This window comes from Takifugu flavidus, chromosome 10, assembly GCF_003711565.1.
Source record: "Takifugu flavidus isolate HTHZ2018 chromosome 10, ASM371156v2, whole genome shotgun sequence".
Lineage (NCBI taxonomy): Eukaryota > Metazoa > Chordata > Actinopteri > Tetraodontiformes > Tetraodontidae > Takifugu > Takifugu flavidus.
In genome coordinates, this window is record NC_079529.1 from 15546827 (window position 1) to 15560001 (window position 13175).

Consider the following 13175-nt stretch of genomic DNA (forward strand, 5'->3'; position numbering starts at 1 on the left):
TTGCTGACTTGATGACAAAACCAGCCACAAAGCTAAAACTCCATAAGTTTGCACAGTATTTGTTTGGCACATAAAGTGCAAGAAGAATGTGCCAATATGTTTTTATTTACTTTTGCACTGAAGACCAAAGGGAGAATATTTTTGTTTATTTTCTACCACTGAGTGTACCACAATAAGCAAAGGTCGAGTGGGGGTGTTAAATGTGATATGTGTGTGCGTCCTTACTCATTGTGTCCTGCAGAGGGTAATGTTCACGGTGCGTCATGGACATGACGTCACTACCTATGTACCTGTTCCGGTATAGTTGTGAAACAGAGCGGCAGCTCATTGCATCTCCCTGTCTGATTGATTAAATATGCCTAGAGGAGGCTAAAGATAATTCTGTTATCTGAGAGTTTGAATCTCCACCGCAAGGCACTCCGCTCAACAAGCCAAATTACTAGAAATGAGAGAGGCACCATACACCGTCTCTCCTAATCAGACCATGTTTTCCCCAAAAAGTGCTCCAAATGTCTATAAAGGCCACCTGGTTTTCGGGGCACCACCGTGACAGCCAGCGTCGAAGCGACGACATGCGGCTAAACATCTCATCGCTGGCCAGATTGGGGAGGGGACTAGAGAATGCTACGGAGTCCGACATCGTTTTTTCGTAGTTACACACCGACTCCAAGTTAATTTTGGTGACCTCTGACTGACGAAGCCAGGTGTCGTTGGCTCCGACGTGAATAATAACTTTACCAAATTTACGTTTACGTCTCGCCAGCAGCCGTAAGTTTGCTTCTATGTCGCCCGCTCTGGCCCCCGGAATGCACTTGACTATGGACGCTGGAGTCGGCTTCACGTAGCGCAAAACAGAGTGGTAGATGCGGTTTTGTGGGGTTTTTCCACTACCTTCCAGGCTAAAAAAAAAATCACTGTGCAGACTTGGATTCCGCATGTTTGCAAATTTATACAGCTCAACTAACGTTGATAAAATAATGCCCCATCTTGTTCCTGGTGCTGAATATTGAATGCTTTAAAAATGATGTTGTTAAATTATGTAAATTAGATTTAGAGTCCTTTTTATTGTCATTTAGTAATTAACATTACAGATGATGCCACAGACTGAAATGTGATAGGACAGCTCTTAAGTGGCATTGGGGAGTTGAACCCACACACCAGCAAGTGCAGATGTCTATTAAGTCAAGCTGCGTTCTATTGAGTGCAGTGAGACACTGACGTTACCAGAGGACACAGGTGTTCTAAATACGCAGGTCAGGCAACAGGTTTCTATTTCATGTTGGTTAATGTGCAAGTTCTATGTTTTACGTTATGTATTAGTCAACATTATGTTTATTGACTGTAGTTGAAAACAGCTGAAGAGATCCAGCCAAAGTCTTTCTATGGCCTCAGACACAGGTAAGAAAGACCCATACTTAACCCGATAGCCTGCCATGTTTTAAAATGGATATTGTTTTAATTGTGATTGTGGAACAGTTTCAGAGTTTGCAGAGAAAACAGGGAGCCTGCTAGCTGAAGACTTGTCCCAAGATGAACAGGTAACGTCTAGCTTCTGTTTACTGTGTGTCTGTTTCCAAGGAGCTCTGATCATTTTTGATCCCACACAGATATCTGAGGTTGAGACCAAAGTGGACAGCTTGTCAGAAAAGATAACACTGTGTAACACAATTTTAAAGGATTTAAATGAGCTGAATGGCATTTTAGTGGTGAGCAAATTTCTTTCTTTTTAATTGTGAATTACTGAATTTGAAATCAATACTGGTTGTGTTCCACAGAAGAAATCTCTCCAGGATGTGTCCTTACCAAAACTCAAATGAAAAGTACTGCAACACATTTGTCATTTTTATGTGATGTATATTTAAATAAATGAGAAACTGTAATTGTAAAACATTACTTTTGCAATGTTTTAATTATATATTGCTCTCATTTCAGAGTTACATCATTTATATGAAACAAGCATAAGAAAATGCTTATAAATTCTTAAATAAAAACAAACATACTTTTGAATAATTCCTCACTCTTAGGGTGTAAAGACATTCCTTCGGAAGCATATTTCACTCTATTGAAATCAAAACTTACATTTGAAAAATCTCAGTTTCCAACATCATTCTGCCTTTAGATTCATGATCAAACCATGTGCTTCCAAACAAATGTCTTGGATCTGTTGACATTCAATCTGGGAAAGTAAGGAAAAGTATTGAATCTTGCTGTTTTTACTGATGATCCACATGTCAAATTATAAAGCGTGAAAGGCAAAAATTGCAAAGTAAACAGTGTGGAGAAAAAAATTGAAATATTTCACACAAAGCACAATGTATAAACCACAAAAAGCTGTATGTATTTGACCAAAACTAATTCTTAAAACAGAATTGCTCACTTGCTTCAAACTGCAGTTGATTTGTTTTGAAGAAAATCTGTGTTGCAATGTTTCAGAGAAATAATCCTTAGACAGGCATAAATCTAGATTCACACCAAACAGACAAAAGGTTTCATAGATGGCCACTAAAAGGTGACCTTTGCCTCTACGTTTGCATACAAGGTTCTAGCAGGAACTATTTTCATGGAGATGAAAACTATCTTGAAGTTGATACTTCAAATATAATGCCACACTTAAATTGCGTAGTTCCATAGGATGCATGTTTGAGACTATATATCATTAAACTATCTTCTGGCAGTAACTGAGCCTTCACGGGGATTTCTATTAGATGTAACATACCAGAGCCTAGATAAAGTGATTTGCATATGGGAATACTACAGAAATTTTTGCTCTTGTACACAAATCATTTTCATGTGTCTATAGGTAAGTTTTCTAATTTTGGTGTCAATCTTTCTTTTGAAAGTGAGCTTAAGGCTCAACCAACATGAAGGCAGGATGGCTCACAGACCAATTGGTCTGTGAAGCCAAGATGTTCTATGGATTAGACCATAATACCACCACTTCACAGTCCTGTGTAAAACACTTGAATTTTTAAAGTTTGAGTGCACAAATGCCCAGCTGCAATAAGTTTCCAATTTAAAAAACAAAACACAAAGGAAATTGTGGATTCACTGAGTTATTGAAAAGTCTATAAAAATACAAATTCTATTACAATCTACAACTATTTAAATGCTACTTTACAGCAGTTGTATTGAAAAGTGTATGACGATGCTGTACCTCTGCCAAGTCAGTGGACTTAATTAACATGGTAGTGTGCAATAAAGTGGGGAAAAGTGCAGCGAAACAGGGCTATGGCCAGAATGGGATCTCTTTGTTTTGTTTTTTGAAAAAAAAAGACAACTTAGTTTTACAATCACAACCAGGATCAGCTATGACTTGATGCATTCCTGAGAGGGTCACAACTCTATATGTTGTTAAAAGTAGTAGCTTTCTTGTTAAATCTTTGCAGGACAAAAATAGAATTTCCTTTGCTGTGCAGTGTGCCTCTTTTCACGCATGCTTTTAGCAATACTCAAATTTGGGAGAAAAAAATTAAATCAGTAACATAACTTTAAAATATAGTGATTGAAATATATTATATATTTGTTTGGAAAAAAACAAGACTCAAGCATTAAAATAAATTAATGTGCAGTTTTAAAAGTGAAGTCTCAGGCAACTTAATGATGTATTAATTTCACTTAAACCAAGTGGTCAAAGGTTGTTTTTTCGGAATTAGACAAATTAAACAAAACCCAAAACTCACGTTTTGTGGACTGTACTACTAGTAAATGCTGAAGAAATCACTTCATATTGTATTACATCTTCACGAGGAGCCAAGTAGAATCACTTGAAAATTACATCTTAAACTAATGTTTGACGATGGTATACGGGCAAATCCTCTAGTAGTCGTTTCATTCCAATAATTTGCAGAGAAACTTTACATACATGAGAACCTGTATTACAGTAGAAGCATACAGCCAGGTTTAGTTCTCCTGCTCAGGCATTTGGCCTTCGATCCAGGAAAACAGAACTCTTGAGTCATCGGGGTTTGGGCACCACCTAATTGTGTTTACAATATCATAGTAGATATTAGGGGTTTCATACACGAGTTGGTTAAGAACAAACAATGCATTTTTCCCTGCAATACAGTATTAACTATGCAAACTCTTTTCTTTTCCCCACATACAACAAAATTTGACAAAAAATGTGTTCCAATGCCAACTTGAACGGAAATAACTGCAGTTTCAGAAGATCAGTGCCCCCGCAGTATCGAGAGAGAAAAGCATTGCTGAAGAATGACTACAGGTGTGGAATAGATCGATGCTTATGGGAGAGTAGGTTCAATAAACTAACACAAAACGCCAAACTCAGATCAGCTTTTGTAAGCGTTGCAATTGGTGGCCATGTTGATGTCTTCGGCAACCAGTAATAGAGCCTCAATGTTGGCAGCTGCTTCTGGATTCTGCAGGGAGAGGAAGTCTGACACGTCCACATTGGCTAAACCATCAGATGAAGGAAAGATGGTGGCAGTGCTGCCCACCACTGTGGAGAAAGTCTGAGCAGACGAAGAAGAGTGCGCCCCTGGTCTCATCTCACCCACCTTAGCGGAAGATGCAGGGAAGCAGCATGACGGTGAGTTGGCTGGGATATGTTGAGGCTCTGGGAGCTGTGACAGAGGGGAAGGAAGTGGCTTTGATGTATATGGCTCCTTTTGGGCTGACATGCTGGAGGAGGAACTCTTTGAGTTCTTTTCTTTAGCAGAATCCCTGCAGGCACACTGGCACTGACAAGATTCCTCTTGCTTGATGATGATGACAGGCAGACTAAGGCCAATCTGTTGGACCGAGTTACCTGAAGACAAAAACAAAATCTATTTTAAAGTTAATGTAGTACTCAACAGCTTACAGTGAAGGACTAACTTTTGGCCAGGACGCAATGGTGGAGGGGGTGTTTGTTCCTCCGTAAACATTAGATCTATAAAAACAGTTCTTTAAAATGACAAATTGAGTTTAACTTCTTTGTACCAGATTAAATTCTCATTAATTTACCAGCATTTCCTCCCATTGGTATGGCTGTCGTAAAAAAAACCTTTTCAACTTTCGGAGCACCTTGTTGCTGTGAGCAAAAAAGAGGACAGATTGGTTCAATAAAAAGAAGATATCCCTTCACGTTGTAAAATTTTCTATAAAGGAACGCATTACTCACTGCTTGTTCTGCATTCTGCTGGCTATTGGCAGCAGTGCTGAGGATCCACTGGAGGTTCTGGTCAGACATGACCAGGTTGGGCTGTAAGAGATTGTGAGTGGGAGTAACAGTGTAGGTGGCAGATGTGGTAGGGAAACTGGCACCAGATTCAGGAACAGGGTGGTTGACCAAAGGCACAGGTTGAGCCACAGCTGCCAGAGTATCTGTTGTTGCTGCAGCAACCACAGACACTGCATCAGTGCTTGCTGTTGTGGCGGTCAGCACACTGGCCACTGGAGGAGGAGCAGGAATGGGTGGTTGTAGAGAGGTGGTCCGGATAGTACTCTCTTTATGCTGGAATGTGGGCGAAAGCGACACATAGTGCTGGGGGCTGATGTGGTTTGGTGCTTGGACAGAGGGCTGTTGAGGTCCAGTTAGTTGCATGAAAGGAAGAGCTGGTGTGGAGTTGACAGTAGCTGTGACAGAGGCAGAAATGGAGGCCTGAGAAGAAGGATTCTTACTCGGCTGGGAAGGACCCTCCATGCCCTTACTTGTGTGGGTAGATGAGGCGGTAGGATTGAGAGAGAAAGAGATAAGAGATGAGGCATCGGTCGCAATAGGCTTGGTAGAGTTCTTGAGGCTGAAGGTTTCAGCAAGGCTCTCTGAGGAAGAAAATAATCAGTCACCAAAAATATTTAATATAATTTAGAGTTTCAAGGTGTACTGACCTTTTGGATGAGCATCATCTTGGCTGAGACTATTTTCAGGACTCTGAAACATGCGCTCAAAAATTTTCACAGGTGTCATGTTGTTAAGGTCCAGATCTTGAGCCTGTGGTCAAAACATAAATAAATTGCCGGTATTCTTTTGTTACACATTTAAAGAGAAAACCTTCCCAAAGGACCTGACACCTTATTCACTCCACTTTTTCCGAAAGTAGTTTTTTTAAACGCTGGAGTTTCTAAAAAACTTACATTATTAAGATTCTCTCGTAGCTCTGAGTCTGTAGAGATGAGACTTAAATCACTGAGGCACAGTGAATGATTTGCATCCTGAAATTCATAAACAAGGAAATCAGAAAATATCTGAGCAAAAAACAAAGAATATGATGCAGAAAGGGTGAAATTACTAACTTCAGAAATGGGATGGGTCAGGGTAACAGTAAAGGGCTGTACTTTATCATGGCCCCGTATGTGACTTTTCAGACTGTTCTGACTGCTAAAGGTCTTCTCACAACCATCACTGGGGCAGTTGAATGGCTTCTCCCCTACAGAAAGTGTATATACACATTAAAATGAGAATACAAAGAAATTGTACACAAGGGTTATGAAAGGGTAAAACACTGAATTAAATATAATTTAGATTAAATTTTGGACTTTTGGAATATTATTCACTTACTCCAACTAAAAAAAACACAGACAGTGCAGACCTCCAAGGAGCTCATTTCCCCACATATGGTGACATACACCCATATTATGGTATATAAGCAGTAGTAATACAAGGTTACTTAATATAGTAGATTGCAACCCCCAGGCTTTTAATACCACCTTTACCTATACCTTTGGAAGATATAAGGTCAAAGTCCCTATTTTTTACCTGTGTGTGTCCGTACATGTGTTTTTAGGTGATGACTTGCAGCAAAGGCTTTGCCGCAACCGTCATGGTCACACCTAATTCCAAAGACAAACAACAGAAAAAGTTATTTGCAGATGCACTCAGGCGATGCATTTTAAAGACAAAGGACTTAAGTCCTCAAAAATAAAGCCACAAGTGTGATCGTACCGGAATGGCTTCTCCCCAGTATGGGTGCGAATGTGCTTTCTCAGGTCGCTGAGTGTAGTAAAGTACTTGGTGCATCCCTCTGATTCACAGTTGAATGTCTTGCCTGTGTGAAGCCTCTGGTGTGCTTTCAGTCTACAGACAAGCAATTGATCATTAAAGACTAAGCTTGTTTTTGATGGAATTAACTGTTTAATGGAAGACAACATTTTCCAACCACACAAAGCACCCACAAGAAGCAGTTTTTCAACTTAGAAATGACATGAGTCTATTAACTTGAAAAGTTGTCACACATGACGTGCCCCAATGCTAATACTGACGTTAAAAAAAAACCCCTAGAGATTATGTTGGTGGTCAAGATGCGGATGGCAGTGGTAGCAGAGCTAGTGAGCTGGAGATGCTCAGACAGCTGACTCTGTAGGTATATGAACAATCCCCGAACAGTGGGATTTCCTATGTGTCACATACTTGGCAGATGGGTTTCCATGAAAGATCACGTAGCTACATCTTTGATTTACTTGAATGAATAAAGTGTGGAAAATCTCTGCCGTTCAGAGTTCCATCTCTGGGAGATCTGTAGGAGTGTTACGGGAGTGGACAAAAACTTGGCTCTGTTTTATGCACATGCAGCCCTGAAACTTCCACAATGGCAGCCTGTTAACAAGCTGTCAGTGACAAAATCATGCCAGAACATGAAAGGCAGGTACATGAATATCACCGACTAATTTAGCAGGACGACACAGGATACCTTTCGTATTACAGGCAAGGTTGGGTTGCTGAAAAGACCCTTTTCAATCTGGGACATCGGACAAGGGCGACATGAATTTCTTGCACGGTGAAAGTAGCTCAACAGATGTCTAGTCCTGGAACTGTATTCAACTGGCCGTTTACGGACTTGCACCACTTTTGCTGCGCTGATGTTTAGAACAGATGAGGTCCGATAGTGGAGATGAATGATTTTAACCAGGTACCATTTGTTGACCTTTTCTAATCGGTTAATTTTTTGGGGGGTGGGGGGGAAGCAGGGCTCCTGGAGGGGCTAATATGTCTGATGGAGACAGATTCTCCAATTGCCATATCCTTGAGGCCCTGCCCAGTTGAGCACAGGTTGCTTTTTATAGAGGCATGCTCCTCTTCATTTTTGTAGCAAGGGTTGTCAATTTTTATGGCTCGCTTCACCTCTATGAACGTCTCCTCCTTTTCAGTTTCTGAGTGAGGAAAATTCTTTTTCTTGGTTTAGTGAGATAGTCAGACATTGAAGAGTGTTGTTTCTTCCAAACTTTTTCCATTTTCAGAATGATGGATGTTAGTGTGCTCTTGAAAACCTTCAGTGGGCCAGAATGTTTCCATAGCCTTCCCCAGGTCCAAGGCCACCTGACACTGATACCTCTGGTTATTTTTTTTAAAAGTATCCTAAACTTTGGTTTATCTAAAATAAATGATATATATTTTCATTCCACTAGGTGAAGAATTGCAAAACAATGCCAACATTTGACGTTCATTTGTTTCACACAACATCCCACCTTTTATAAATTAGGAAAAAAAAGAAATTCTAACCTGTATAAAGTGTTGAAGGCCTTCTCACAGCCTTGCACATCACACTCAAAGGGCTTCTCCTTGGTGTGAACGCGAACATGAATCTTGAGGCTGTATGAAGTGAGGAAAGCCTTTCCACAGCCCTGTTGATTGCACACAAATGTGTATTCGCCCCTGTGTGTCTTCTGGTGGGTACGCAGGTTCCCTGCCGTGCTGTAGGTCCTGGTGCAGCCTTCAAACATACACTTGTAGCGATTAACCTAATGGAGGAACACGAGGAGGAATGAGAACCTTAACATGCTTAAAATGACCTCTACTGGACATTACCTGGAACAAGACTCCAGACTAACACCTTTCCCTCATCTCAGGAACATAAAAATATGTATTTGGGACAATAAATATCCCCTGGGATGCAGTCAGAGCAAAAAGTTTTTTTCAGGATGAAACTTCTTGCAGCACAAGGTCCATACACTAACAATAGACCCACAAAATCAACAATAAAGAGAGGAACACAGAACTGTGTCACACTATTTTACCAGACTTCAGTTTTTAAAAGGAAAAGCACCTGGGGGGAATGACGTGGCAAGAAATTAAATCATAAGGCTATGATTAAATCACTATTCCCCTGTCAGTTTAGCTGGGGGGGGGGGGGGCTTTTCTGCCCTTTAGCTACAAGACAGCCTGACTGACAGCTCTGACATCTCTTAGGGTGTCTCCCAGTCTCTCTCTCTCTCACACACACACACAGACAGACACACTACAGTCCACAAGACCTCTCAAAGTCCACGATTGCCATTTTAAAGAAAGATTTATTTCTGTTAGTGTTCTCAAAGACTTGAAGGGGGTTGAAGGGGGTCAAAGGTTGAAGCCTGGGCCCAACATGCGAGCTCACAAGCAATAGTTCTCAGCCAGACCATAAAGGGAAAATAAAAAGGCTGTGGACTGGCCCGATCCAAGTTATTAAATGTTCTCAACTAGAATATGTTCTTACACACACTGATTCTTTATGTTTAATTGTTTTTCTTGTATACTGTTTAAAATGTATTAATGTAAATATAAATACAATTTTTTAATTCCTGATCCCGATTAGTATTTTTATGGCAATAACAATAACAAAGCCAAAATTAAATCAGGACACAATATTTTTGCGGATAACATACATTAAATTTGGGAGTTTGTTTTTATTTGTGATACAATTTTTTTTCTAAACTAAAGAAATGAAAATGCTAAAGCTAATAAGCCAAACTTTAAAGCAGTTATTTGGTAGCTAAACCTCTGTGCTTAGTCACCATGTAGCACTGCACAGCACTCTGACCGTATCAGTGTGACACAGTGAGTGTGTGAAAGCATTAAAAGAACTCTTTGTTACAAACTGTGCTCATCTACAGTGGGGCAAAAAAGTATTTAGTCAGTCACCAATTGTGCAAGTTCTCCCACTTAAAAAGATGAGAGAGGCCTGTAATTTTCATCATAGGTATACCTCAACTATGAGAGACAAAATGGGGGGAAAGAATCCAGGAAATCACATTGTAGGATTTTTAATGAATTAATTGGTAAATTCCTCAGTAAAATAAGTATTTGGTCACCTACAAACAAGCAAGATTTCTGGCTCTCACAGACCTGTAACTTCTTCTTCAAGAGGCTCCTCTGTCCTCCACTTGTTACCTGTATTAATGGCACCTGTTTGAACCTGTTTGTTTAACACTATGGCCAAGACCAAAGAGCTGTCAAAGGACACCAGAAACAAAATTGTAGACCTGCACCAGGCTGGGAAGACTGAATCTGCAATAGGTAAGCAGCTTGGTGTGAAGAAATCAACTGTGGGAGCAATTATTAGAAAATGGAAGACATACAAGACCACTGATAATCTCCCTCGATCTGGGGCTCCACGCAAGAACCACACGGGGGGACCTAGTGAATGACCTGCAGAGAGCTGGGACCAAAGTAACAAAGGCTACCATCAGTAACACACTACGCCGCCAGGGACTTAAATCCTGCAGTGCCAGACGTGTCCCCCTGCTTAAGCCAGTACATGTCCAGGCCCGTCTGAAGTTTGCTAGAGAGCATTCGGATGATCCAGAAGAGGATTGGGAGAATGTCATATGGTCAGATGAAACCAAAATAGAACTTTTTGGTAAAAACTCAACTTGTCGTGTTTGGAGGAGAAAGAATGCTGAGTTGCATCCAAAGAACACCATACCTACTGTGAAGCATGGGGGTGGAAACATCATGCTTTGGGGCTGTTTTTCGGCAAAGGGACCAGGACAACTGATCCGTGTAAAGGAAAGAATGAATGGGGCCATGTATCGTGAGATTTTGAGTGAAAATCTCCTTCCATCAGCAAGGGCATTCCAAAACATCACTGCTCTAGAGGAGATCTGCATGGAGGAATGGGCCAAAATACCAGCAACAGTGTGTGAAAGCCTTGTGAAGACTTACAGAAAACGTTTGACCTCTGTCATTGCCAACAAAGGGTATATAACAAAGTATTGAGATGAACTTTTGTTATTGACCAAATACTTATTTTCCACCATAATTTGCAAATAAAGTCTTTAAAAATCAGACAATGTGATTTTCTGGATTTCTTTTTCTCATTTTGTCTCTCATAGTTGAAGTGTACCTATGATGAAAATTACAGGCCTCTCTCATCTTTTTAAGTGGGAGAACTTGCACACTTGGTGACTGACTAAATACTTTTTTGCCCCACTGTATAAAACTTACTTGCAGTTTAACGCTATCTATCATTATTTTTTAGCCTGGTACTTTGCTAAATGGTCTATATTTGTATGAATAAACATAAGTCACAACAACCTTCAGGTCCACAGTTTGTTTAAAATTGATCATTATTAGGATGAAGCTTGAAAAATACAATGTACATTCATTCCGACTCCTCTTCAACTGAAAGTTTTAAATATGAAGGTGGAAATGTTCTTTACACACATCACAGTCAGTGTATAGACAGCACGAGTGTCTTAGTCAACTTGGATAATCAGCCTTTTTTTCAAAGCCATAAGCTGAAGCATTTACAAACTGGACAGTAACAGTGATCCTGCACATAAAGTAATTACTTCCCCAAAACAGAGCCCATATTGACATCACATTCTTCTCTGACAATTAAAAACAAACCAAACCAAACTCCTAACCATCTGCATTCTCACTTAAGAGTCGTAGTAAAATTGGGAACTTGCCTCTCTTTGCTTGGTCTCTGGGCACTCAGAGTGTAGGGTGAGGGTTGCTCCCTCAATATTACGAGGCATGGGAGTGGAACCTGGATTGATTGTAAATTGGATCTGGTCTGCAGAAATGGTATGGTGTACGTAACCCTGTGACATGCCATCAGGGTCATTGATAAAGGTGAGGGTACCCTCTTCCTCATCTCCATCCCCTTCACCTTCGGTAAGGAAAGTGACGCCATCGTCCTCCCCTCCACAGTGACCTTCCTCTTCACCCTCCTCATCCAGGCGGATAGGATCCCTTTCAATGAGCACGGTGGTGCGGTCGTACAACCGTCCAGAAGGTGATGAAGTCTCAGGGATCAGGTCATCACCTTTGCTAAAATGGATCTTGTCATCTTCTTCTTCCTCATCCTCCTGGTCCAAGTGACCCACCTCCACCTCAAAGTACATGGGCACCTCTGAGTGAGGGCCATTCCCACTCATGGTCCCTGTTGCCTCCTTCCTTTCCAAGCAGGAGTGCACACACTCTTGTTACTGGTTAAGGCTGGACAATAATAAAGGGTTATTGTTACAGTCCATCAGTTATCTTAACCCTTCTGCTTGAAATAAACAAATTTGCTTGATAAGGAAATTCTAAAAACAAATTTAAAAATTAAAGCTCTAAAAATTGGCTGCAGTGTCACATTATTTTGGACGTAATACGTGTGGCATATATATTCTTGGATCTTGCTTCAGATTATTGACTTTTGCTTTTGAGGATTCTCATTCCCTGAGAATCTGACCCTCAGTCTTTAACAAAGCAGTGAACGAACAGGTAATACGTCACATATAAAAATAAGGGTGGGAGTAACAGCTAAAAATCAGCATTTTGCTTTTCCCATTGATTAAAAATTCGAAAGATTAGCATTTCAATCATGAGCTAACGTGTCTTCAAATGACCACTCCACACTTGCCACCGCTAGCTAATGTTCTTGGAGTGGCCCGACACTGTTCAACCCCTTGACATATAAAGAATTAACATTTAGTTATTTATCTCACGTCATAATGAAATAATGCATCACGCACGTAAACTGCATGTTTGATAATGCGTTCTATTACCCGCTAGCGTTAAATACATTAACACATCATTACTAGCCTTAAACATGATGCTAGCATGTCGCTTATATAGTCAGTGTTAATACCCCAAAGCTCAACCCATATACAAAATTGTTGCACGGAAGCTAGGGTCAAACCTAAGTTTCTTTTCTTCTCATCTTTAAGGGCTCCACTATACGAACCTTCGTTCATGACAGAGAGCAATAACTTCGTCGTATCCCCATTTTGCTAGCCGCAATTTAGCTTTCCCATAATCTAGGCAGCTAGCTATTTAATGTCGACAATTGCCACCGTCTCTTCGGGTAAAAGATAACCAGTTTTTATAATACGCAATAACAAACCGGGTTTGTAGTGATCAAACTTAGCGACTGAAAAATAAAAAAAGTCAAATCATATTTACCTGTCCTAAAGTGAAATTGCTTTACGTTAACCACTTAGTCGGTCTCCAATTCTGGATACAAGACGTCACAGGCTCGTAATGAATTATG

General features: G+C 40.4%; 1 protein-coding gene across 5 annotated transcripts; it reads right to left on the reverse strand.

Moving 5' to 3' along the window:
- Positions 1-1890: 1890 nt before the first annotated feature.
- mtf1 (metal-regulatory transcription factor 1) lies at positions 1891-13173 on the reverse strand. Of its 5 annotated transcripts, none has more exons than XM_057046329.1 (12): positions 13088-13173; positions 11605-12136; positions 8438-8676; positions 6884-7015; positions 6698-6771; positions 6235-6368; positions 6076-6153; positions 5830-5932; positions 5123-5763; positions 4966-5032; positions 4837-4891; positions 1891-4787 (listed from the first exon to the last, which is right to left on the reverse strand). In XM_057046329.1, exons 2-12 carry the CDS (start codon positions 12073-12075, stop codon positions 4505-4507), a joined length of 2277 nt encoding a protein of 758 aa, XP_056902309.1. In that variant the 5' UTR covers positions 12076-12136; positions 13088-13173; the 3' UTR covers positions 1891-4504. The 5 variants fall into 5 exon arrangements, with proteins under 5 accessions (XP_056902309.1, XP_056902308.1, XP_056902307.1 ...); XM_057046328.1 differs by lacking the exon at positions 4837-4891 and having other exon boundaries at positions 1891-4768; positions 5123-5577; positions 5653-5763; positions 13088-13172; XM_057046330.1 differs by having other exon boundaries at positions 4498-4768; positions 13088-13172.
- Between the last annotated feature and the right edge of the window lie 2 nt (positions 13174-13175).

Excerpts from the sequence above, each read along its gene's own strand:
- mtf1 (XM_057046327.1), bottom strand. The coding sequence starts at position 12,075 with ATGAGTGGGAATGGCCCTCACTCAGAGGTGCCCATGTACTTTGAGGTG. Across the intron at positions 8,677-11,604 it reads CAGAGACCAAGCAAAGAGAG|GTTAATCGCTACAAGTGTAT; the intron begins GCAAGTTCCCAA and ends TTCCTCCATTAG. Across the intron at positions 6,772-6,883 it reads ACTGGGGAGAAGCCATTCCG|GTGTGACCATGACGGTTGCG; the intron begins GTACGATCACAC and ends CTTTGGAATTAG.